Source organism: Ammospiza nelsoni, chromosome Z (genome assembly GCF_027579445.1).
Source record: "Ammospiza nelsoni isolate bAmmNel1 chromosome Z, bAmmNel1.pri, whole genome shotgun sequence".
NCBI classification, from domain to species: Eukaryota; Metazoa; Chordata; class Aves; order Passeriformes; family Passerellidae; genus Ammospiza; species Ammospiza nelsoni.
In genome coordinates, this window is record NC_080669.1 from 81,102,265 (window position 1) to 81,128,981 (window position 26,717).

The window sequence follows — 26,717 nt, forward strand, 5'->3', positions numbered from 1 at the left end:
ACATATTGAACTTGCTCTGACAGCTAAACATCCACCAGGAGATGGAAAGACAGACCAAGATTTTGGGTTGGACAGGAGTCAGTCCTGAAGCAGAGAAATTAGTTCTGCAAGCTGTCACTACAGCAATAGCAGCTGAATTTGTGTTGGTGGAAAAGGCTGTTAGGGACAAGACTTGGAACAGGAAGAGAAGAGAAGAGAACGATAGGAAGGGACCTGTTTATGTCCCCATATGGATAGGAAATAGAGACAGGAAGGAAGGAGTAATCAAAACTAAAAGTACAGGACATATAATTACTGTAAATATGTTATAAATACTAGCAAAAGTACATGAAGATTATGATCTCTTATAAAGGATGATATAGAATTCCAGTAAAACAGTCTCATAAAGTTGATGAGCGAATAGAAAATATGATCTAAAAAGACAAAAAGGAAGCTCTCTTGACAGGTAGGTAAAAAAGGATCTTTGTGCCTGCTCAAAATTAGGGGATTTTGGGTAGCTTATTTCTAAAGGAAATTGATTGTGTAAAAATTGGAAAGATTTAGACTTGATGGACCCTTAGGAGAAACAAGTGCCTTGCATTGTGAAATGGGTTTGTAATGGCTGATGGTCAGGCACTTGTCCAAGGTAAGGTTAATTAAAAAAAAAGAAAAAAAAAGAAAAAAAAAGAAAAAAAAGAAAAAAAAAGAAAGGAACTTTCATAAAAGAAAGTTGCCTTTTGAAACTATTAGGCAACATATGTTGTGTGAACAGGAAGTCACAGCAGAGCAATAATCCTGACAGCTGTGGAGAAACAGGAGTCTGCCGCAGGAGCGAGCGGCCCGAGACCTGACAGGAATGATGATGGATGCCCTGCTGGTGGTACACGAGGACAAACCAGGAGATGCTGAAATTGGCTGAGCCACAGCAACAGCGTTGAGTTGGCATCGCAGCCGGGCAGATGAGGCCAGTCCTGGTGGCGAGAGGAATGGAAGGGGGCTGAAGGAAGATGGCAGAGATGCCCCCCTCCTTCCCAACCACGATGGGCTGCGTCTGCATCTCACCACGAGGTGGCTGCATTTCCCTGTGAACATCCAAACAAGTCCTGAGCGCAGCTGCAGGCCCCAAAGTACCATGAAAACAAGAATGGGCACTGAGATCCTGGCAGGATTTGGCCTATCTCCTTCAAAGAGCCCTAGAAATTTTGAGCCACCATGGGGAAAAACCACAGAGGCTCCATGTCTTCACTGAATGTTGGTCACTCTGCAGGTCCTCACAGGTCTGCAAAGACATGGTGGCATTGTTGTGGTGGCTTGTAGCTCATGGGAGACACAAGGCAGTGCCATGTAACTTAGCTTATAATGAAATTAATTTCCTCCTTGCTTTTTCTGTGAACTATGTACTGTGAGGTTCAGCCAATCCATGGAAACTTGTGAAGCTGTGGGAGCTTGATTCTGAGTCTGGGATGGCCATCTAATAAAGGATAAATTGTGTTGTTTTTTCAGATGTCCAGCTCTGGTTATTATAGAATGTTTCTATAACAGGTGTTTGAGTCAGATAAGTCAAGAGGACAAATGGTCCCATAAAATTGATCCATGAAGTGACGAAATTCTCAGGTGTTTTGTATATCCTAAGCTCAGGTGATACCACCAGGATGGAGTCATAAATTGTTCCCAGGTGGCTGTGAGATGAGTATGTTCTTCTAATCCAAAGTATTGGGAAAGTAGGAAGGGAAAGGCCTGGGGAGGAATAATGATATTTTGGGTATACTATATCTAGACAAAATCTTTAACTCTCCTTGGGTTTTGTCTGTTTTTTCATGTCTGCCTTTTGCCTTTGTCACAGGAATTTGCAGGGTTTTTAGGATGAGGGCTGACTTTTTACTAAACCTTTTTGTGGTACCACACCCTTCTGAATTGAAATTCTTGATGTCAGCTTATAGACTATCACTTTGGGTCAAAGTTTAAAAGAATGTCACTAAAAGTTCCTCTTTAACCTGTCTCAGGAAAGACATCCATAATGTATCAGTATGGAATGTCATCATCAAACCCAATGTCTTTTTTTTTCTAGGAGAGCCTTTTAGGAAGAGACTCTTAAAAGTATTTAAGTACTTCGAAAAATGGAGACCCCATATTTGAGGAGACATTTTTGGTACCATCACTGATAAACATGTACCATTTTTAAACTGATTTGTCTAAGATGGGGTTCCAAAAAATGAGATCTTGATAGTTTGCTAGTTTTAGAAACCTTTTTGCTTGTAAAGAATTTTCCTTTTTCATCCCTGCACAGATCTAGAGAAAATCTGTCGGGCCCACTTTAAACTTATTTGGATAAATTCATGAATTTACATTAGAGTCTCTTACTGAAAGGGAGATTTTACACTCTCAAATATTTTTAATTGAGCTTTCTTGTATCCTTTCCAAGTTGTCAACATGCTTCTTAGCCTTCCATGATTTACACTGTGAATAATTAGTAATAAAAATAATACACTATTATAATAAACCAAAACAACTTGTTCCAGATTTTCTTCTCCTACCGACAGTGGAATGCCTTATATCCTTCTCTGTCTCATGGTGGTGCACGGATATCTATTTGCATAGAAATACAACCCCATTTCTGTTTTATTGAACAATCATTCTTGAAACCCCATATGATTAGAAATTTGTGCAAGTGGACTGATCCCTCAGATATTTCCTGGAAGATCCAGTAATTGGTCTGAAACCAAGGTCTGACACCTTTCAAGGGGCAGGTGAAGGGGACCAGGCTTATGCCCAGGTTGGTACATTTTGGTAACAGAGACAGGCACCCATCACTCTTATGATATTTCTCTAGCCCCTACTAAGCATGATGTGAACATGCTTGTCTCTGCTGAGAGCTGGCAAAAAGTTCTTTATCCTTTTCATCCCTCTGAAAATTGAGAGGTTGTGCCCATGGCAAGTCTGACCCAAACTTTTTGGCATGTGCGAACCATGTGTCTTTTTTTCAGGCCATCAAAACTGCTGGTGACAGAACACAGCACCCATTGGGGTTCTGTGCCAGTGAGGAATGACACTGCCATCCCAGCCTTTCCTCTGCTGAGTTAAGCACACCCAAGGCCCTGGGCCTGGATGATGAGTTGCAGAGCACAGGTAAATAATTTCTCCTCCTCAATCAGGCCCCAGGGCAGCCAGGGCTGGCCCAATTCTCACTTGCCCGTGTGACAGAGCTACTCACCGGCATTGTCTGGCTGCCATGCAAGGCGTTGATGGCAGCCTGGGCCTCTGCATGTGAAGAGTATTTCACAAATGCACACCCTGGAAGAGGAAAAAGAAAAGCGTAAGAAAGTTTGCGTGGGTACCATGAAATTCCATCTAGCTAAGTGTCCTGTCCTCAGAACTGACTGATAATGTGGTTGTGAAGAAGGTAAAACAAAAAAAAATGTGTCCTGTGTTGCAGACATCTTTTCATGAAAAAGCCCTTCCTGAGGATTTTTCCTCCCGAGAAGCTGAGAGGCCTCAGGAACAAAATGTAAACATTGATTATGTGCTGCTGTGGAATGTAACAGGTGCACCTGTGATTGGTCTCATGTGGTTGTTTGTAATTAATGGCCAATCACAGTCAGCTGGCTTGGACACAGAGCCCAAGCCACAAGCCTTTCTTATCACTCCTTTCTATTCTTAGCTTAGCTAGCCTTCTGATAACATCTTTTTCTTCTATTCTTTTAGAATAGTTTTAATGTAATGTATATTATAAAATAATAAATCAAGCCTTCTCAAACATAGAGTCAGATGCTCGTCTCTTCCCTCATCCAAGAACCCCTGTGAACACTGTCACAGTCCTGGTCCTTTTCCAGAGTCCAGACATCAGCAGCCTGAGGACCTCTTAAGGCTAAGCTGCTTCCAGAATTCCCACATTACTTGTAACAAGTACTGACAGACACAAACTTAGCAAGAACATCTTGAATCCAGTCATGTTTTGACATCCACAGCTTTCCATGGCAGAATCTTGCACAGCTTTACAATTTATTGAGCGAAAAAGCTGTTTCTTTTATTGATATTAGACCTAATGATGAGTGTTCCTCCCTCTGTGGTTGTGAGAAACAGCATGCAATCATGTGCAAGTCACTGGAAAGCTGCACATTCTTGACACAAGCAAGCACAGGACAAATGTACAGAAGGTATTTGAGTTACTCCAAGCCCACAAGGTACCTTATGATTTCACTGCTTGGTAGAGCTCTGTGACAGACTGCCCAGAGCCTTTCTTGGCTCCAAGCCACTTAGGTCTGGCAAAGCATGAGACACCTTCTGGTGAAGTAGCAGGGGTGGGAGAGGTACCCATGTGTTGATTACCATCCTGCCACCACTGAAACTTGAATCTTAAGTTTTTCATAGCTGCAAAGTCAGTGCCTGTGTAGGTGTTCTCTTCTGGACATTAGAGAAATGTGGGCAGTGTTTCTCTGGCCTGTATTGCTGTGTGGGCAATCTCACACCAAACTCTTACATAAGGTTTTAGGGCAGAAAGGTGCATTTATGGGTGTGCGCTAGAGTGCAGAAATGATCAACACTTCAAAGGGTTACATGCACTTCTAGGGTGGGGGAAAGTATTGCCAACACTCCCAGCTACAAGCAAACTGACTCAGAGATGGGAAGGGTAATTTCCATATGCTGAGGCAGTTTCTGGAACAGATTGGGAGAGATCTGAGAAGTTTTGGCTTCCATCCCCTTCTATTACTACCAAGGACTTTTGAGCTTTTAATCAATTTGCAAAGCCCTCTCGGTTTCCCTGAAGGGCTGCAGATTGCAGGGCACAGGATGCCAGTCCTGACAGTGGGATGGCTCTCCAGCCCCTTTGCAGCAAGTTTAGAAAGTCTTCACACCCCTTTGGATCCCTACAGCACATGGTGGAATTAGAAGAGATGCAAAGTAGAAAAATGAACCCCAAAGGTCCCTAAAATCATCACTGCAGGCTGATTGAAGTGAGATTGAAGAAAGCAGTGATAGCCTCTTCTAAAAATAATATACACATATAAAATATCTAACAGTTCACTTTGAGGGCTGTTCACTTTGCATCACCCTCCCAACACTGCACTCAGGCTGTATTTCAGGAAAAGCCCAATTATTATTGCTAATAGCTGGATCTAATTTATAAGGAGCTGAGAAGAGACAATCATGAGAAAATGAGATAGATAAACTTCAGCTGGAAACAATAGGGATCAATTATGACATAATCCCAGCCCAGCATTCCCAGGCTCCTGAGATACTGTGTCTTCCTCTTCATTAATCAGAGATAATCCAGAATTAGGGTGTTTAATTATTTGCAGAGATTCTTTTGTACTTTCTGCCTCTAAAAAGAAGATGCTGATTAGCAAATATACAAAAGCTTTCCTGTTCCAGTCACCAATTTAATTTAGAGCAGGATTTTTGGCTGTGATGCTGCTGTCATGTTGAAGGTTTCACTCTTGTCAGGTGAAATTCACCCCTGTGCTGAGGGTCCTGATGGATCAGTGGAGCTGGATAAAGGTGGGAATAAAGGGAGTAGCAGGCATTTATCTTGTTTAATGCTCAGGATGCTAATGGGATCCCTCCTACTGCTTTCTATTAACTGCTTCCAGTAGGTTTTGAGGTAGCAGGATGAGTGAAAACTCAGCTTTTACTGGTGTAAATGGCAAGGCAATAGCACAGATCCCAACATTTTGTCCTTTTTGTTTGTGCATTCAATCAGATGGCTTCTGTACACAGCACCAGAAGTGCACATAATCTTCCTTGCCATAGTCACCAGAGCTGCCTCCAGGAGCGGGTGAGCTGAGGATGTGAGTCATGTCACTCTCCTCAGAACAATGGTGTCCTTCTGACAGGAGCAGCTCTGGAGTGTGAAGGGATTTTGACACACACAGAGATATAACCTCTGCTGAACAGGGTGATACATGTGCTTAAGGTTTTCTTGCTCCTTTGCTTCCAGGCTAGGGCTGGAAGGGGCTGCCCTGATTGTTTTGTCAGCTTGGAGGAGGCTGCAGAATCAGGCCTTAGGATTGTAATTGCACAGGGTAAGGCTCTTCTTGTGGAAGGTGCTGGTGGAAGTTCTTACTTTTTGAGTTATTGAGGCAGGCTGCTGAATGGGGAAAAAAATAGGAAGGGAAAAAGAATAGCTGCACAGAGAGCAGCAGCAATTAAGACGCTGTGGGTCCTTCTGCATCCACTTCAGGTCCCTCACCTGAGTACTCCTGCCTGCACCCTCATGAGCTTCACCTGGAGTGGTGCAGAAGCACTCCATCCTCTCCCAGGGTGCTGCATTCCCCTTCAGGGTAAGAAATTCCTCAGTCCCAGCTCTTCTGCCACTTGCTTACCTGCTCCAGCCACCCTTCCTAGCACTGCAACTCATGCAGGAGGTGTTTATGCAGACCCTGAAGGCCCATGGCTCAGGAGAGGCTTCAGGAAAGGCTTGGGCAGCTTTTTGGCTATGCCTGGGCTGTGATGGGATTAAACTGGGGAGCTGCTACCCATCTTCTAGAGCAATGCTTGCACTGAGCTACCTGAAAGGTGTAGAGGCTCACCACAGGGATACCTGGTGGGCTGGGCAGGATTTAGGTGCATGGGATCTGACTGCTATCTGGAATTTAGACAATCTGCTTAAATCTCAATTTACGTAGAATTTAAGCCTTATGGGTTTTGCCCAAAATAAGTAGCTCACAAGCAATGTGTGTCACATATTGGTTTCTAGCAGATGGAAAACATTACAGACTGGGAATAACTTTGTGGGAGTTGTGGCTTGCCTGACTGTCTCCTAAGATAAGGGCACTAGCCTTAAGTTTTCCATTGGATTGACTGCTCTGTGTGCATGTGTGCATGCACGAAACCGTGTGTGTGTAAATTAGGAGCTTCACATTCTCAGTAAATAGCACCAGCAAATGGAAGCTGGTAATATTAACTCTGTCAAGGCTCAGTATTGATCCTGAACAGCTCAGTGAAACGTCAGCCTGAGACTGCAGTCTGCTAGCACTAATAATTAAACTGGTTAGCAATATGGAGCTGCCACTCAGATTCTGTCTTATAATGAAATTGTTTTAGAAGGAAAAAAAAAAAGATAGAGCAAGTATGAAGACAAGTCCATGGGTTGGATGTCCTCTGGAATTTGTTTCTCACAGAACTCAGACTTTATTGCCTTTATTATTACTCTGTTTAACTCCTTTTTCATTAAATTTCATTCCAGGTGGAAGCAGCCTGACATGGTTTTTTTTGCTTTTTCCCAGTTTACTGATTTGTTCAGTGAATGACATGCTTAACTGTCTGCTGTTATGATGGCTGGAGCTTCTCTAGGACATCCTAGCCTACTACTTCCCTGTGGGCCAGCCCCTGTCTTTGGGTGTGGTGGAAATGAAGTGAACCCAAAACTGAAAAAAGGTGCCCACAGCTTATTTTCAGCCATTTATATCAAGAAGGCTGATCTGTGCTGATGTGTGTTGAACAGCTATGAGGCTGGTGTAAAGTAATTTTTTTGGCCACCAGTGATTTTATGGAATAACAATGTCTTTCTCCAATGCATCACTGTGATGTGGATTTTTTTGCAAAAAATTTGGATTTTGCAAAAAATCCAAATCGCAGTGATGCACTGGAGAAAGACATAGTTGCAAAAATGTGCTGGTTGATGTTGTACCTTGTCAAAATATCCAGTGAGATAAGAACTGTGTGAAGACTGGCCTCTTCTCTGGTGTTGCACATACCCACACGTTTTATGCTATATTATATGCAGATCAATTTTTAATGGACACATTAATGGCCAGGAGGAGAGGGTTTCCTATTCAGATTGAAGTTACTTTGTCTAGAGACTTTTGGGGAAAAAGATAACCTTCCTGCACCAGAAAGAAGCCTCATGCTCATTCCTGGGCTGTAGCAGAAGATCTTTTGTGCCATTCAGGTAAAAAAGTGGCAGAAGGAGGAAAGGAACCTCAATGTTTTTCAATGAAATATTTGCATGTTTCAAACAGTAAATGAGTGTAATATTTAAACTGGCACCTGTACCCTTGCAGTTGCACTCACTGGCTGGTATGAGCCCATACAAAGAGCAGGTGAAGAAGGGAAAGACCTGGGGCTGGTGGATGAGAGACAAACAGAGGCGATGATGGAGACGGTGAGCCAAGATTTAAGGTATCAATATTGGCATTTTTAAAGAAAGAGCCATCCTGTTCAACAGGGTGGGGAGAGCACATCTGGAGTGAATGTAAAGGCCTTGTTCAGAGGGGAGGCATGAGTTTGCATGTGGTGACCCACAGCCCACTGGAGATGAGTGTTTCACAACGTGATCAGCGTTTTCCTCTGACGCACAAGCAGAGAGCGACCAGCAGAGTAAAAATGTGCCCCCTCCTAAAGTAAGAGGAGCTGTTCTGGGGGCTGCATGATACGGTTTGTCACACCAGAAAATGATATATACACGAAGAGCAGGGTACAGCACAAGGCATGCCTTACCTTTGCTGTTGCCATCGGGTCCCCGGAGGATCGTGCACTCCTCGATGTTGCCAAACGCCTCGAATAGCCTGCGCACATCGTCTTCCGACTGCTGCTTATTGAGCATGCCCACAAAGAGTTTTCTGTCTTCTGGAACAAAATAAAGAGATGCTTACCATATTTCAGGAGGGGTGTGAAAGCCAAGATGGCTCAGTACCACATGCAACACAAGCAGTCACTTCACCGAGGTGACACACCTCAGAAGCTGATAGTCTTTTCAGGTGACTGGCTCGAAAAAACTTAACAGCCTCTGACTTCACATGAGTACTTGGAAATAATCCAGCAAATTTTGGGAAAACCAAACCACCAAACAACAAACAAAAATGGTTTGGTTGTTTATGAAATCTTTATCTGCCTCTTAAAACCTAGGCACCAAAGTCTTCCAAATCAACTTCTTCTGATCAATTTTTGCAGTCAGTTTGCAGTAACTGAAATGACAACATTGCTCAGACTGCAATCCAAGAGGAATGTGATAAATATAGTATATTGGAACCAAGTCCAAATGAAAAATAACATAAGTTAGTAGCCCTCGCAATACTAAATAAGTTGCAGGAAAAAAATGTTAAACATAAGCTTTTTAAAATCAGGATATAACGGAAGTCACAGCCTGTAAACTGGAGATTTGTCATTCATGCCCACTCAGAGACATGTATCTACAAGTTTGGATGAGATTTTTAATATATTTATAAAGTTCATTTGAAATAAGCCCAAAGTTTTTGAAACTTAAATTGTTTTTTGAAATATAAAGTTAACTTATACAATTGTTAATATATGAGATAGCTCAGGCAGGTGGTATTTCATGCCAAAGCAGGATGTTTTATGCTAGTGGATAATTGTGTTTTGAACAAGGATGCTCAGGGTGACCCAGCACTGTGCACTCACAGGACCAAACGTGTCCTGGGCTGCACCCAGAGCCCCGTGGGCAGCAGGGCAGGGAGGGGATTCTGCCCCTCTGCTCTGCTCTGCTGAGACCCACCTGGAGCCCTGCATCCAGCCCTGGGCTCCCAGCACAGGAACCACAGGGACCTGCTGGAGCCAGCACAAAGCAGGAATTGGAACTGGATGATCTTCAGGGCCCCTCCCAACCCAAATGATTCTACGATTTATACTTGGCCTTAAACCAAGTTTGGGGATCTCCATGGGACACCTCCAGAAAATAATGGTGAAAAAAATAAGATTGTCAGAAGGATCTCAGAGGGGGCTGAATGATGCCTCTCGATCAGGTTTCTGTTCAAAGACTACTACCATTATACCAAGAAAAAAAAGGAAATTTACATAGTTTACATCGTGTATGTAAACAGGCCATTTGCACATGATTCATAAATGTCTTATTTATGATTCATTAAACACTATGTAAATGTGTGAACCAAGAGGGTTTTTTCAGAGCACGTTACTGAGCAGATGTAACTAATTTGAATAAATATATGTAAATATCGAAATAATTTTTTAAAATTTAATTTTTTTTTTTAGTGTACAGGTTAACCTAAAGCTAAACAAAACACTGGTTTGCAATAACCCTTTTCTGGCTGACTAATTGGGCAATTCATGTCACTTTTGTTCACTGAGAAATCACTGGAGTAGGCAATCTGTTCTGCTTCAAACCAGTGTTTGATCAAAATTCCCCTCTCCAAGATGCACCTGCACAGTGGCAAATTACTTTACAGCCTTGGATGTGAATAATTTTTCATGCAGTGGTTATTGAATGAGGATATTAGGAGCTTTCAACCCTGCAGTCGAGTTATCCACGACAATGAAAAGTGTACTGCCCACAGAAAAGCAGGAATTATGTTGCCTTCAGCTAGGTTGCTGAACTGGTAGGAAAAATAGGTTTAGGGAGATACAGGTACACCTCTGATAGGTGAGAAAAACAGAAATAGCCTTCTGATAGACCTGTTAAAGTAAAGAATATTCCTACTTTATGTTGGAATTTATTATGCAGAGAGGTGTTTGGAGGTCTTTGCTGGCAACAAAAAGTTCAGATTGTAGTGCACAGAGCCCCACCTAACACGACACAGTTTGTAGGTTGTCCCCACCTCACAAGAAGGTGGTTTGGACACGTGAAAGGCTTGTTTTCCCAATGGCCTAAGTGTCCTGCAAAAGAGACTCCAAGATGTGAGGTACAAGCCTCAGAGAAGAGGTGGTGAAGTTCATGGTGTGCACTGGGGAGCATCTTTCAGTCTAGGGCATTATAGAGCCTTAGGAAACGAGTCCAGTGCAAAGTCCAAAGGTTTCCCAGATGCTGGGAGAAAACCTGCCTAGCAAATGGGACCAGATTCCTGCAAGATATTTTAGGAAGGGGGCAGATGAGCTGGAAGGAGCTAGGAACATGATTGGCAAAAGGTTTTGTCTAGAAACTTGTGCCTGTTAAATGCTTCCAGCACAACAGAAGAGCCTTATATTGTACTTTGTACAGCTTCCCCTGTTTCAAATAAGCTGCATCAGCAAAAACACTCTTCTAGCTGTGTAACTGTTTTCACCAGACTTTTTGCTAATATAAATGTATCATTAAAAAAAAAAAAATCACATCCCTCCTCTGTCAGCAAAACTCTCTAGTGTGGAACTGGCCTGAAACTGCCTTGTCTGGTCTAGTTTATGCAAAGCTGAAACCAGGTGTTTTAGGAACTGCTCAAATTATTATTTTTACATCCCCCACCCCACATCTTTGCAGTGCACTGGATCTGCAGTGGCTGGCAGGTGATGTGGTGCTTTGGTGAGCTGCCCATGGGATGGGCATCTGACCATCAGGGGCAGGCTCTGTCAAAGGGGGGCATCACCTTCCCCAGGAGCTGCTGCTGCTCCAGGGGAGATGGTGTGAAGGGGATCCCCATGGACAGCCACTGCTTGGACATCACCTCCAGCCCCATCTCCAAACCAGCACCCTGTCTCCCTCCTGAAAAACATCACCCTGTGTAGTCAGGCGAATCGTTTGTTATATCTGCCATCCTAGAACTTTACACAATCACACTCTAGACTGATAAAAAAATGAGTTGATTTAACAAGTTTTTTTTACTTTCAGTAGTTTCTATAACAAAGTGCTGCATTTGCCTCTCACATCCCAACTCTTTCAGGGAACTCAACACTGTGTTTTAACAACACTGATCACATATCCTGAGTAGAAAAAGAGAGGGAAGAGTCCAGCAGAAGGGATCATTCAATGTGTTCCAGATCTTGGCTGATGAGTTTTTCCTCTAATGGTCTTTTATGAGCCTCTTACACCCTGGGCATCATCATACAATAGTCTTCCACATCCTGGACAAAATACTGGCATGCCAAGCTTCATGAAAACTTCTGTTTTTTAAATATGTCAAAAACGGCCATGAGTTTGCAACAATAAAATGAAGAGGTGTGACGGTGTTCACAGGATTTCTTGGATGAGGGAAGACACGAGGATCTGACTCCATGTTTCAGAAGGCTTGATTTTTATTTTATAATATACATTACATTAAAAGTATACTAAAAGAATAGAAGAAAGGATTTCATCAGAAGGGTAGCTAGCAAAACAATAAGAAGGAATGATAACAAAGGTTTGTGGCTCGGCTCCCTGTCCAAGCTAGCTAGGCTGTGATTGGCCATTAATTACAAACACTTAACATGGGCCAATCAAAGACCTACTTGCTGCATTTCACAGCAGCAGATAATCAATGTTTACATTTTGTTCCTGACGCCTCTCAGCTTCTCAGGAGAAAAAATCCTAAGAAAAAGATTTTTCATAAAATATGTCTGCGACTAAGAGGGGATGTGCTGATGTCATCAAGGTCTGTCTTGACCACATGTGCACACCACTGGTGCTCCTCACCAGGTGTTTCCAGTGTCCTCTAGTGAGATTTGAGGGTGCTACATCCTACAAAACTCTGAGTCTTCAGCTGCACACGAGCCTGGAGCAGCTCTAGATGATGCTGTCCCTAAGCTTTTCCTGCCTGTAGGGCCTGTCTCCACCAAAAATAATCCATATATATCACCATCCTGAGTCACATGCTTCCTCCTTTTTCAGTGAGACATTGTTCCCACAACACGTATCTCAGGCTCCACACCTAAATTTCAGAGCACTGGGCAGACTCAGTCCCCTATCTCCTCCACTGCCAGGCTCAGTGCTCAAGCCATTTCAGACTGCAGCATTGTGGGGCAAAAAATCTTCAGACCAGACTTCCTAAGACATGGGTCCCAGACCAAAGTGAACACTCAGTCAAGGAGAACAGAAGTATCACTGTCCAGGGCAGAAGGGAAAGACGAAAAGTAGCCAGGAATGAGCCCATGATCTGGGATGTCCCCAGCATGAGCTGTGGACATGACCTCGTGCTCCAACCTAAACTGGTTTGTGGCCACAGAAAGGCAGCTGTACCTTGCAGCACCACACAGCCTTGCTCAATGGAGATGGGCACCCAGGAGGAGCATCCTCCATCTCCTCCCCATGAGGGGAATGAAGACAGTGAGCTTACTCAGTGTGTCTAAGAACAGGTGTGATGAAAGAGGCCTATTCCATTTAGCCTCCCCAAGGCCACACATGTCTGTGCATCAAGTATTCATTCATATCTGAGCATCTTCCCTTTGGTTTTGTGAGGAACAACCTGTCCAAATTTCTGTCTAGTACATTCTCCCAAGTCACAATTTCAGTTTCTGTCTCATGTGATGACTCCCCACTAACCTTGCTGCAGCAACATCTCTAAATTGGTGCCACTATGAGCAGTGCAACATTGCAACTGAGTATGGTGTCCATGTGAGCCTCTTCTCCTCATGCTTTTGTCTTCCCTCATTATTGTACATTCCATTATCAGTCTTTTTCTACAAGCTGAGTCCATTGTGCCCCCTTTGCCATGGAAATGTCCAAACATGGCTAGATATTTATGTGTGTGCTGGCACAAAGGAGAGGTTTTTGCTGGTTAATTCTGATACTGAAAATTAGGATCTGCTCAAGGCTGCCCCATTTTGCCACAAATAAATCACAGCAGTGACAGAAGGTAGCACTTCAAGATCCTCGCAGGAGGACAAGAAGGGAGAGAAAGACCACTGCAATGGCAAATCAGGGTTCCCAGAGATGTCCCTTTGGTCACATTTCCAATTTGGTCACATTTCCATTTTCTCTGTGGAACCAGGCTTCCCTCTTCTTGACCACTCTGCCAGGAGTGGAGGCTCGTGCCTGTCAGGAAAATCTGGCTGAGAGGCATCGTGGTGGAGAAACGCAACTTGTCAAATAAACATACAACATCTACAGACTTCCCTGCAGTGTTTATATGCAGCCTTGGCACCTTCCCCGGTGCAAATAGGGGTTAAATTATTCCCTGTTCTATTTGTATTTAAACGTTATGTTTCCATGATGAGTGTAAGGCAGAGGTGTCAGATGGGCCCGGCGAAGGAGGTGGCGCACGTGAAAGGTGAAATAACAGAGTGCTGCAAACCAAGTGCTGAAAGGAGATGGGAAGGGGGGACACTGGAGCGAGGGGGAGAGGGGGGAGGACGGGCACTAATTAAAGAGACAGAAGGGACAATGAGATGCAGGATGTTTGACCCTCCGTGGAGCAAGAGGACAAGAACAAGAATCACAGCAATTGTGGAGGGACTGGGGGAAAATTAGGGTCACTCGCAGGGAGACACGACACAGGATTGTGTTTATCCAGATAGCTCTCGCTAATGTATGTGTGTGCGTGGGGGTACATTTAGATAAGAGTATATAAATACACTTGTGTTCTTGTATTCCTCATGCGAAACAAAGAGGTTGAATCCTTGTATCAGGAAAGCACAAACTGGCTTTACCATCTAGAACTTCCGAGCCCTCGGAAATAAAGAGGGACAGATTCACCATCTCTGTGTCCCAGGCTAATTTGTATAGATAACAACTATTTGTGCCTGCTGCTGTTCCTCTCCTTCCCAAACATGCTTGCACACACAGAGGGGGAGCAGCTGCAGTGCCTTGGTGCTGGCACCATGGGAAGGAGTTTAGTTTATCTCCTTGGCACCATGACACAACAAACAAGCAACTAGAGAAGTTTTCTATGCAGGTGTGGGTAAGAAGAAAAGCTGGTGCACAGGACCAAGTGGCACATTTAACAGAGAGAATGCAGAGCTGATATTGCTTGCCCACTCTCCTGATTTGTCCTTGGCAGAGAAGGAAGAGGAGATAGCACTGAGAGTGTTCCTGACATGCACAGAATCAGGGTGGTTTGGGTTGGGAGGGACCTTTAAAGGGTCCACTTGCCCCTGCAAGTGAGGAGGGATGTGCTCAGCTAGAGCAGGTTGCTCAGAGACTTGCCCAACAGATCTTGAAAGTTTTCAGGAACGAGAAACTCCCCTATGCCAGAGTTTCGCCAACTTCTTGGTGTACAAATATTCCTTGTATCTAGAGTGAATGTGCTCTTTTTTGTTTGATAAGCAGGAGCCCTTATCCTATTGGTACTGGCGATATTCAGAAGTCTGTCCCCACATCTCATAAGCATACTAAAGTATTTAAAGACCCCAATAAGGTCTGCCTGAAGTCTTCTGTTCTCTCAGCCTGTCCTCATAGCAGTGGTGCTCCAGCGCCCTGTGTGCAGCCTCCTCTGGATACTCCACAACAGCTCCACACCCTTATTATGGCAGGGGACCAGAGCTGGGTGTAGCAGTCTCAAAAATACAAAAACAGCCTCACAAAAAATGGAATAGAGGGACAGAACCACCTGCCTCAACTTTCCTTTGATGCAGCTCAGGACAAGGCTGGTTTTGGACTACAGGACCCCATTGCTGACTCATGTCCAGCCTTTCATCCCCTAGAACTCCCAACAGTGGAATCAGGCATTTGCCAAAGTCACAGTGGTGAAAAAGAGCTATAGACCTGGGTTTCTTTCAGATGGTCATGACCAAGGAACCCTCCACAGGTCCAAGAAGAAAGAAGGAGCTTGAAAGAAGAAGGGTAGGCTGCAGATGCCCCGAATGTTATGAAAGTTTGGTTTGGGTGCTGAACTCAAATCTGCAAGCTCAGACCTGTCATTCTCTTGAGCCAGAGTGCCCCAACACTCCCCTTAACCTGTGCTAATCAGGTGATCAATAGGCTAAAAGCAGGGCATTTCCCAGGGCCTGGGTTTCACACTCCTATTGCCATTTTCACAGCAGTCCTACAGTTACGTGATGATGATTACCACCCTTTCCACAGGGGAAGTGATTATGAATACTGTTGTAGCTAATTGTAAATTAGCTAATTATCTTCTCCATAGTACCTTGCTGGAAAATACATGAACCTTGTAAAATAGAGGTGCTTCAAAAATTAGGATGGGGGAAAAATCCAACAAGATTCAGAAACCCGAACAACAGAAGCATCGTGCTACCTAACTCCAAAGAATAGCAAACAAACCCTCCTTCCACCTGCAACTCCTATTTGGCCCCTTCTCCCTCCTCCTCCCCATATCAAACAACACCCTCAAGGGGCTAATTCTGCTGCAGGCTTTAAAATGTTTGCTGAGTTCACCTCTTCCTTGCAGCTGGGTGTTGTGGGGCATCCCTAATCACATCTTAGCAGGACTGATTTCTGTGTGCTGATCTCTCCCCCTCCTCCCTCCCTGGTTTGGTTTTACTTAACAGATCCTTTATATCCCATACGTTAGCAGATATGATTGCACAGCTGCTGGTCTCCAACTGCTGGAGACAGAGGCTTTGAGACACCCGGGCTAGAGAGAATAACACTAATCTGAACAGCTGTGTGATGGGGACAAGCGCAAATGAATATAAGCCCAGGTGTGGGAGCGTAATTCTCCCGTGCAAAGAAGGAAGCTTCATCCCACAGGTGCGCTACTCTCCACTGTTGCATGTCAAAAACTTAGTTTGAAGGATTTCTCTTACTTAATTGCTTGGCTGCACCCTGAGCCTTGACTTGGACATGGATCCTGTAAACAGAGTGAAAGAGCAGCTGAACAAGAAACACAGGGTCTGTCTGATTCTGTTTGCTGCCTCTGGCAACAGCCAGTTTGGATGCCTAGGGAAGAGTAAAAGAATGGGGAATTTTGTTGATCCCCCCAGATATTTTCCTAGAATTCAGTGCTCTGCAATTCAGGGAATTCTGGAGTCTGCAGTGTGGTGGTTTTGTTTTTGTTTGTTTGTTTTGGTTTGGTTTTTTGGTTTGGTTTTTTACTTTTGTTTTGTTTTGTTTTGGTTTTTTTTCATATGTTCATAGTAGTTTCTGAAGTGTCTCTCTTTGATGTAATTGTTCAGTGGACTTTTGAACCCGTGTGTGCTTGCGAGCATCCAGCACATCCTGCAGCAAGACATTCTCCAGCTTAAGCACGCACTGAGTCAGGAACTTCTTCCTTCTGCTTATTTTCAACATGCCACAAACAATTTTCAATAGATAGAACCTAGATCTTGCTTTGGGAAAGAGTGGAAATCATTCCTGATCCAGTTATGGAAGAGTGAATATCCATGAGGATATTCAAGAGCCTGACTGAAGCTCTTTTCTATATGTTTCATACTGGTTTTTGGGACTCCTGAGTCCCATCTTAAGCTGTGCTTTGGAAACTAGGGAAAGCAAAACCACTTTTCTGTTAGAGTGATTTATTATTCCTGGTACCAAAGAGATGGATGACTGTGCAGTTACTGTTATTAAATACTTATATCTCTGCCATGGACAGTGGCCTCAATGGAAATATGGGCTACGTAAGTTACCCAGTGAAAAAGGCAGCCTCAGTTTCCCCATCTGCAAAAAGAATAATTTGGTGTTTGCAGCTGGCAAAACTGGGCATTGGTGAGGTTTGCCATACTCCAGGAGCACAGGTAGCCTGACAGAAATAGTGAAATGTACCTGGCAGGCTGGGAGTCAGGACTACAGCTGAACCCTGCAATGGCTTCTATCAGATTTAAGTGGCTGGAGCTTTCCCTACTCCTTTTCACACAAGAGTGTGAGGGTAAGTCAAGGCAGGGTTTAGTCCTCAATAAAAGTCTACTTTGGTAAATTTCAATGACTGTGAATCTTGAAGTTATCTTACAGGGAGAGGTTTTCATGTCCTGCAGTAGTGTGACCCCTAAAGACAATGACACCCTGACCAAGGTGCTTGTGTCCAAGAGAACACAGGCGTTGGCTACTGTTGGCCCTGTGAGAAACTGGAAAGAAAATTAACTTGTTGCCAGATGTTGAACCTAATGTCTAAGATGATGTTTTTTTGATTAAACATGACTACACCTATTCTCTTCTTTCAGTGTCCTAGTCTATGTTACAGTCCTTCCTTCCTGAGAGAAGACCTGCTGTACAGGGAATTGGGAGAGGTCCTTGATGTGCAGCAGCTGTAAACCCTATCCAGGTGTTGTCTGGGAGAGCAAGGGTAGGAGCAGGATGGAAAAAATGCAGAGCCATGATAAACAATGGAAGGAGATGGAGGGTACTCTTCAGAGCAGGAGGGTGGGTGTAGTTTGGGTTTGGCTGGTCTGTGCTGCAGGAGCAACTCCCTCTGTGCACCAGCACTGAAGTGAAACCCAACCACAAATCGAGAGCCTCATCTGGGCAGCTGAGATGAAAACACACTCAGGCTTCCTCTGTGCACATGGAACTTTGGCCATGGGCCATGGGCTAAACAAACCCTGCCATGAAGACATAGCCTAAAAGATCCCAGCAGCAGACTCTTCTTGTACAGCTGCAAATATTATAACCCCAAGACAAATATCTGTAGTTCTGACTTGCTGAACAGCACCATCACAAGTGTCCATTGCCAAGATTGCCTGTGCAGATTCCCTGTGCAGATCTCAAGTGACGGGTTTTATGGTGTTTGATATTGAGCTGGGAAAACAACTTGAAAAGATCCATTTTATTTGTAGCCTTTGCTTTGGAAAGCTGCTGGTGAGAAAAGCCTGAAACCCCGTGCCAGGCAAAGCATAAAGCCTCTGCCTCTGAACTGTGCCTCACTGCTCATGATTCTTCTTAGTCGTTGTCTGAAACACACAACTGGAATATTTTTGAGAATTGTTCCTGAGGCAATGTCTTTTAGGAAAAGACTTGGGAGTCAGAATCTGGTCTTTCTAAACTCAACCTATAGCCTAAACACACATTTTCTTTTCACAATCCCGCCACAACAGGAAGAATATCTGAATTTAAATCAACCTTTCAATCATGAAAAAAAGGCAAAATTAGACCTCTTTCCATAGCTGTTGGCAGCCTGTCCTTACATTTCCCATTTCCCAGGAACAACCCTGGAAACATTCTTGGGAGAAAGCACCTAAGGAGACCCAGCATGGAAGAATGGATGTGCCCAGCTGTGCTATGACTAAACTTCACAGGAATTTGCATGACTGTTTAGGCTCCTTCCTCTTGTGAATCCACAAATATTATCTTGGCGCAGTTTGATGGATTTCCAGAAGGAAAAGGAGATAAAGGAGAAGACTGTCTTGTACTATCAAATGACACCTCAAATGAACATGGATTTATGCCTTTGCACTCATCTTTCAGAGGCAGCTCAGATTTGAATACCACTCCTATTGCCTTTGGTTCTGGGGAATTTAACAGATCTTAATTCCTATGTGTAACATCCCCTTTTCACTCTGTGGCCACACAAGGTTGAGGCTGAGCCTGAGGGGCCATTTGGTTTTCACACCCATTCAGAGCAAGGCTTAGAAGCTTCTTGACAAACTCCACAGGGTCAGTGGTGTCAAGACTGGTATGTCAGGAAAATAAGTTTCAGTTCCTAAACTCATCTCACTGGTGACCTGTCGAAGCTTTGAAACCCTTTCCAGAAGCCTAGAAGGCCAAGACATTAATCTGTGGTAGCACTCCAGCCTTGAGCACTGAGGACTATTGAAACAGCGTGGGCACGGGCAGGAAGGGGGGTGGGAAGGACATATTTTCTCTTGCAGGAGCTGGGACGACATTTCAGATCAAATTAAACTTCAGTTTTTAAAGACTTCAGTGGAGGTAATTGAAACACTTCCTCACAATTGCCTGAACCTAAGTGTTATCTCTCTTTTCCTCTGTATATCATCCCTTTTCCCCCAAGCCTGAGACAGCCCCGCACGGCCACAGCCTCCTTAATATTAAAGACGGTGATTAAATGGGATTCGCCAAAAGACAAAGGGCTGAAAACCTGCCAATTGTTAATCCCTCCTTTGCTGTGCTTAAAAATTCCATTTTCTTCATTTGAAGAAAGGAGGGGGGGAAGAAAAGAGAATTATATGTCTATGTCTAATTTAAATTCTGGTGTCGCGGGTCCTGTTCCCTTCTCCCTCTCTTGACGTCTGAATATATTCCTTTATTACCATTATTACAGCTTTCTGATTGCATTAAAATTCATCCACACGCTTCTCTCCACATTCCACTTTTCTTTTGCCAGTTTTTTTGCTAATTCCCTTTTTCTCTCTCCCCTTTTCTCCCCACTTTCAAATTATACAGAATGTCATTAAAGATCTCCACAAAACGCCTCAACTCCCTTCTCTATTGCTTTTATAAACTTCCTGGCTTTTTTTCCCTCTCCATGCCCTCATCTACAAACAAAGAAAATGAAGAAAAGGCAAAAGAAAACAATAATAATAAAGGAACCCAAGCAGCATATCTCAGAGGTCTCAATAACGCCTTTCCTACTTCATACAGCTCTTAGCCTAATGTTCACTTCAGTTATGAAGCTGTATTTCACACAGAAGTTTTGTGCATTACTTGTTTGATGCTGTACCTGGAATCCTTAGTTAAAATCAAAAGTGGAGTTTGCCAGGCTGTGTTTATGTGCATGTAAAGAGATAGTCTTTCCTGTAACTGCAAGCAGAAAAATAAGAAGGTTGGGAGGAAAAAAATAATTTTGTCCCGCTTTATGGAGCAAGAGCTGAAACCCTGTAAGGGCTTGCTTGTGGATGTGAGCAGCGGAGCTGAGCATGCAGTGCATGTGGCCAGGTGAAGGGTACAAGACCTGAACCCCAATAGGATCCACCCAGTTAATCCTGCAGACATCCCACTGACTGCTAGGACACCCTAAAAGTGTGACTTTTTTCCCCCACAAGGCAGGTCACCTAAAAAGACAGCATAACTTTTGTTAAACCAGTTCCGCTCTAACTGGGTGGAAGTCCCATATGTTAGATTTTATTGATAAAAATGAAGGTGAGAATGGGACTCTGCTTCTATATAGAACACACCTGCATGTGGGCAGCTGAACAATGAGGTGGAGGCACATGACATGGTGCCAGTGTGATTAGGCTGGGGTGGCTGATCCTCCCAACCTGTCCTTGTGACTCTCCTAGCCCAGCTGGCAGGGACAAGCTGCTATTATGAAACTTTAATGCATTCTTGCCAGTTCTTCCCAGGGTGCCTAAGTAGGTTTTTTGTTATTGTTGGTGGTTTTACGTTTGGTTGGTTTTGGGGTTTTTTTTTGCTATTTATTATTTTTGCTGCTGTCACCCTCAATTACACTGATATAATGAAATGACTGAAACTGGATGAAAAATGGAATTTTTTTCTATAAGAAATACTGATGTCTCAAAAAATGTACTTCCACTTTGAATTGGAGAGGCCAAAGTTCTTGTGAAACGGAAATTCTTCAGTTGTGAAATGTTACAGGGTATTGTCTCAGAGGAATAAAAAGGCTTTGTCTTAATAACCTCAAAACATAAAATATATAAAGCAGAATGGCTGTGGTTTTCAGCCAGACAAAAGAAAGTATATTTTCACACACTATATGAATAAATAAAAGACATTTCTGTCATGGGATGTTGCTGAATGCAAAAGTAATAAATTAGCTCTGAGGCGAATGAGACAGATAGTGGTGCTTATGTCCACTCAGTGCTATAAAACATCAATATCCAGATGCAAAATCTATCTTAGTCACTAAACCTCTGTCTGCTGGAAGCCAGAGGGTGTTAGGGGGAGGATCACTCTTCATAAAAGCCATGTTCCTACTGTTTCTAATGGGCACTGTTGGAACACAGGATGCTGGACTTGAGAAACCTTTGGTCTAACTCAGGATGGAAGCTACTGGTTTAATACAATACAGACTTGAAACAAAATTAAATCAAAAAGATCCCATTAAAATGATAGATTTGTACCTCCTGAAAAGAGAACTCAATGCATTAATTAAAAAAAAAAAAAGTCTCCTGGCAAAAATCTCACTGAAATGAATCTCTTCCAGGGGAATGCTTTGCCTGTTACAAAACTACACGTTGGGCTAGGCACCTGGCCTTTTGAAATACTTTGGCCAGCTTGACAAATGACCCAGGAAATGAATGGGTCTGCTTCAGGATGTCACCCAGCGGAATCTGGCTTGACTTATCCACATATTCATTTAAACTGTTACCCTAAGGTGTGTCTGAGGAGGAACATTATATTCCAGTGATGTTACACCAGTGCTTGAAATAAACATTGGGGATTCAGGGTTAGAGCTGAAGCTTATTGAAGTTAATGAAAAAGAGTACTACAGAGCCTTGCAGGCTTTGGATCAGAGTCCTGATTTGCTGAAGCACTGCTCAGATGTCTCTGCCACTGCTGGGTACTGCAGATTCTCCCTGATGCAGAGCAATGTCTAACACCCATGCCAGGAGAGATCTGGTGAGGACAGAGCAGAAGGACAGCAAGAGCCTGGACTACACCCATCACACCTTTTCTGTGCCAGGGTTTGGTAGTCTGCATGTGTTTCCCTGGTTCATCCTGTTTGCTTACACTCCTTTCACTATTCTGTTGCAGTAAGGAAAAGAAAACAAACCCCCTGTGAAATCTCCTGCACAGGCAAAACTCATCCTTCCTCTGAGCAGAAGACTTTCCTGCAGGTCTCATCCCAGGTTTTAAAACAGCACTGCAGAGAGGTGAAGGAATGCAGTAAAATTGGGATCAGACAGGATGCCCTGAAATGCCAGGTAGGGCTTGCAATAGAATTTATAATCAACACACTCACAGGGGAACTTTCCTTCAGTGACAGTAATATTCAGCACACACTTGTCACTAAGTAAGGCCAGCTAGACCCAAAAAGAAGTTATCCATAAAGGTGGGATGTCCAGAGCCCTTTCTAGACATCCTTCAGTCACTTTTTCTCTCTGCATTTCAGCTGGTTTCAAACTCAAGGGAGACCCATCCCACGGAGCACGCTGAAGCCAAAGATTATTCCTCTTGGGAAAAACAAGGCTGCTTTCTTTGATGTCACTTAGCATCTCCCTACAAACATTTTATTGAAGATTATTTCTTCCACCCACCTTCCCACCCCCCAGCTCTCAGCTCCGGCTGGCTTTAAATGCCACTGTCATTTCCATCTGCTGACAGAGCTCTTTAACTGCCGCGCCGAATGGCATTCGCTAAAACCAACTAATAGAAGGAAATGAGGTTAACCTTTAAGAAAGGTGAAAACGAGCCGGGTGCTATGCCAGCAGTAAAGAATTAGTTCATAAACAGCCTCCCGCTGCAGAGGCAGGCTAATGCAGGCACTGGTGCTGCTGGCAGGGCTGTGGACAGCTGGGTCTCAGGGTGAGCGTGGTCAGGATAAGGCTCAGCACCTCCCCATCCACACAGTTTAGTCAGCCCTTCCCTGGTGAGCCTGTGGGGACAGTCCCACAGTTCTGATCCTGGCTGCTGTGGTCTGAAATCACAGCAAACGGGTGTTGGTTGTAGTGGATGTCTATGAAATATTAGTGGCTTGCATCTCCAGATCTTTTCTCCAGTATCTTCTCTCACATGCAGGAAGATGGGAGTGCTCAGGGCCAAATCCTGCCTTGTCTTTCTCCTTGCTGAGTTCCTCCTTTCCATCAGTCTTGTTTAATCCTTCTCAGCTCAGCCCAATGCCACCTAGTAACTCTTACTGAATGAGGGCTCTGCTTCTGTAAAAGTAGCAGAGCTGGGTGCCCTTGACCTGTCTGAAGGACCATTATTGTCCCCATGTTTTCTTTCAGGATTAATGAATTTGTTGTCTTGCTCATCAAAAGTTAGATAAAAATCCTGGCTTTGAACCACACCTTGATCTTACATGTGCCACTCAAGCTCATACCTGAGACTCTGCTCATGGAGGAAAGCAAAAGGAAAGAGCTGGGGACAAAAGACTTCTATACACCTGCAAGAGATGGATCATCTCTTTGTCTACTCAGAAGACTCATGTCCAAGGCCAGGTTGGATTTGGATTTGGCTTTGAACAACCTTGTCTGGCAGAAGGGGGTCCCTGCAAGTGACAACTGTGTTGAATTGGATGATGTTTTTTCTTAACAGCAGGTGCGTCTTAATAGAGGGGAATTCAATCCCTTACCAGTGTGGGCATCAGAAGGAGATGCAGCACAGTGCCATGATGGGAGCAAGACAAATATTTGTCAAGTAGTTTTCTACTGACAGTGCTCTGCTTCATCTAATTTTAATTAGACCAGAGAGCCTGAAGGATGCATATACTACCAACTGTATCAACAACAACTGGCAGTATAAGATGGAGCCCATATGAAGTTTGTCTCCTGTTTTCAGTCAGTTTGTATAGATTCATCTCTGTTTTTTCACAGAAGTGCTCTGAAGTTGGTCTTTCATTTCAGCCCTGCACAGTGCTGCCCATACTATTGCTTTTCTCTTGCCATGGCACATTATCCATGTCAAAAGTGTTTGAAAGAGAAAGTGATACACCTGGACCAAACGATTAGTAAGCATAAATCTAGAAAGCTTCTTGGAACAAGATCTTACTAGGTATAAATCAAGATTACAGACATACACCATGCAGTGATAGAATTATTTGTCCCACCAACACAGCTAAGGCAAGATCAGCAAATATAAAAAACTGTTATCCCATTCCTACTAATGGGATAAATTAATTGATTAATTCAGAGTAAAGTCCAAGTCTCAGAAAGGTGTTTCTAACCACTAGAGCTTTACTGTCCATATAGTAAAAAATAACCCTCCACAGGCTGTTTCCACCTCAGATTTCATCATTACTAATGATGCTTTTTGGCTAATAATGTTTTTTGGGGTGTGTGGAGAAAGGAGGGCTGTGCAAGCCAGATCTGAACCTGGCTCTGGTCCCTATTACTGCAACAGTACTGTAACTATGCTAAGGGGAGTCATCTCTTCCCTTCATCAGCAGCCAGGACTCAGAGAAACACAGAGAGAGGCAGAGAGCAAAGGTGCTGTTTTATAGCAAGCCTTTTCTGAGCCTGAGAGCTCGCTGCGCTATTATTTTCCCTTTCCCCCTCATTTCAGGCCTTTTTTTTGTGTTTCATGTTTGGCCCTCGGCAGGCTGAGAGACGTGCTGACAAGTTGTAGCTCTCACTCGGCTTGGCGAGGGCTTTGTTCTCTGTGTGCGTGGCACAGCCTCGCTTCCTCTCTCGCAATGTGACAGCGAGCGATAACACTGACGCGGGGAGCCAGCGCCGCGCTCCCCGTGCTAAAGACCCTCTTCAGTGATCTGCACCATCAGTCAGCCAGCAGAGATGGCCATGGCACTGGGGAAAATACAGTGGTGGCAAACTCCTCCTTGCTCCCCAAACCCTGTTAACCCCCGGCTAGTCAGAGGCTCACACGCCTGATTGTTCAAAAGCGATTTTTAGGGGTTTGGTTTCTCCCCCTCCGTACCTGAGATGCCCACAGAGCTGCCCCAGGGGGCTGGACCACTGTGCTGAAGCCATCCTGCTGCTGCCCCGCAGCTATCCCCACAGGCTGTGTTTTGGCTAAAATGTGTGTCCTGGTGAGGGGCCAACTCTTACTACGAGGACAACAGGCAGAGCGAGTGACAGCATCATCGCTTGCTTTGATGTGCATCCTCTTGTGACAGGAGCCTGTCTCTGACTTCTCGCTTTAATGTGTTTGGCATTGTGTTCAAATTAGAAAAGTTTTGGAGAAAAGTGCAGTCTCTCTCCAGGTGATTAAAGTGCTCTTCCGTATATAGCCTATTTTTCCCAGAAAAGATACTTCCATAAAGGCTTAAGTCTCTTGGAGTTCTCTCAGGCAAGGATGGGCACAACTTTTCATACCTGGCACTTAGAGACATGTGTTTCATTTATACAGGTTTTTTAAAAAAACTATTACAGTTTTTAAAGGATGAATGCCAGGCTTGGATCAGTTTTCTGAAGTACTCTCTCCACCACTGTCATCTACCAAAAATCACCTTTGTCCTTCAGGTTCTTTGTTTATATAGCAAGAAGCCTGCTAGATGGTTTTGCCCACCACCATGCTGGGAGATGATGTTGTCTTCCCCACTTGTGCTAGCCACTTTTCTACACCTTTGCCTAGGTACTTTTCAAGGTTGCTGTCTCATGAAATGCAACCCCTCATTCTTTAGGCCTGTTTTGCAGCCCTATTCCACCCTGAGTCAACTTAGATTTGGCTCTGCAGAAACACGCACATAATGTCTCAGCCAGCCAAAGCTTGTTCAGAGTGACCTAAGTGACTTAGATGACTCTGTATCAGAGCTCTGTCCTTACAATTTTCCATTTTGTGTTATCCACAGATTTTATCAGCCGGGATATTTAATTCCACATCATTCATGACAATGCTGACTAGCGTCAGAGCTGGCTACTGATCCGTGTAGAGCCCTGCTGCAAATACCCTCACTCTATCATGGTTTCTCTTTGACAACTGCATTTTGAGATTTGTCCATTACCCACTTCTTAATCCATTTAATGTCCACCCTCTTGAACACTGTGCTCAGCAAGAACTACAAGGAAGTTCCAATTCTAGAGAACCTTTGCAGCTCAAGATAACTTATACTGATAAGGAAAACTCAATCAGTCAGTTTTGCCACGGGGGAAGATAGGATCTCAAAGACACATAGCCCCTCTCCTTCCTTCCCTTGCCTCTGGCATTGTTCCTTCTCCCAGCTTGAACAGCAGGACTTCACCTCGGCTGCAGCACCATCCTCTAACAACAGTATTTAAGTAATACTGCATTTTCCTTTCTCCAGATATTGCTATAGAAGTTGGGCACAAACCTCAGTTATTTCTGTTCTTTGCTCCTGGTTATTGCAGCATATTTTTAATGGCTGGTTCACTGGCAGGTTTTGTTTGCTATGCGGGTGTAGATGTTATCTTTGCAAATACAGTGACTCAACTACCCTAAGAAGGACCCTCTTCTTCTTTATTATATTCGTGCCACTACTGTGTCTGTGGCACCCTGGGATTAAATACCCCCTTGCAAGCTACTCCCACCAAGATTGTGAGAGCTGGAGAGACCAGCAAATAAAGGAAACCAAAGTCATAATTCCTAAGAGTGTTTCATATAACAAGAAACACAGGACAGTTTTTTCCTTTCTCAACCTCTATGTGTTTTTTTTCCTGGGAGCAAAAGTAATTGTACTGTATGCACTCAGAGACCTCCCTGCACAGTGGAGCAATGTAAAGGCAATAGGGTTCTTATCATTCAGCTTCCCTGAACTTTTCTCTGAGCTGGAAACCAAGCC

At 43.9% G+C, this 26,717-nt stretch overlaps 1 protein-coding gene across 7 annotated transcripts in view; it reads right to left on the reverse strand.

Moving 5' to 3' along the window:
• CELF4 (CUGBP Elav-like family member 4) overlaps positions 1-26,717 on the reverse strand; it is a 694,523-nt gene that overhangs the window by 94,421 nt on the left and 573,385 nt on the right. For 5 of the 7 annotated variants that reach the window (XR_009420406.1, XR_009420404.1, XM_059491868.1 and 2 more), the window contains exons 4-5: positions 8,416-8,544; positions 3,191-3,270 (exon numbers count right to left, since the gene is read on the reverse strand). Coding sequence is in view for 3 of the 7 variants with exons in the window: in XM_059491868.1 (XP_059347851.1) it covers positions 3,191-3,270; positions 8,416-8,544 (209 nt within the window). In the remaining 4 variants the exon portion in view is untranslated. The remainder of the gene's footprint in view (positions 1-3,190; positions 3,271-8,415; positions 8,545-26,717) is intronic. The other 2 variants (XR_009420407.1, XR_009420405.1) reach the window with 1 other exon arrangement.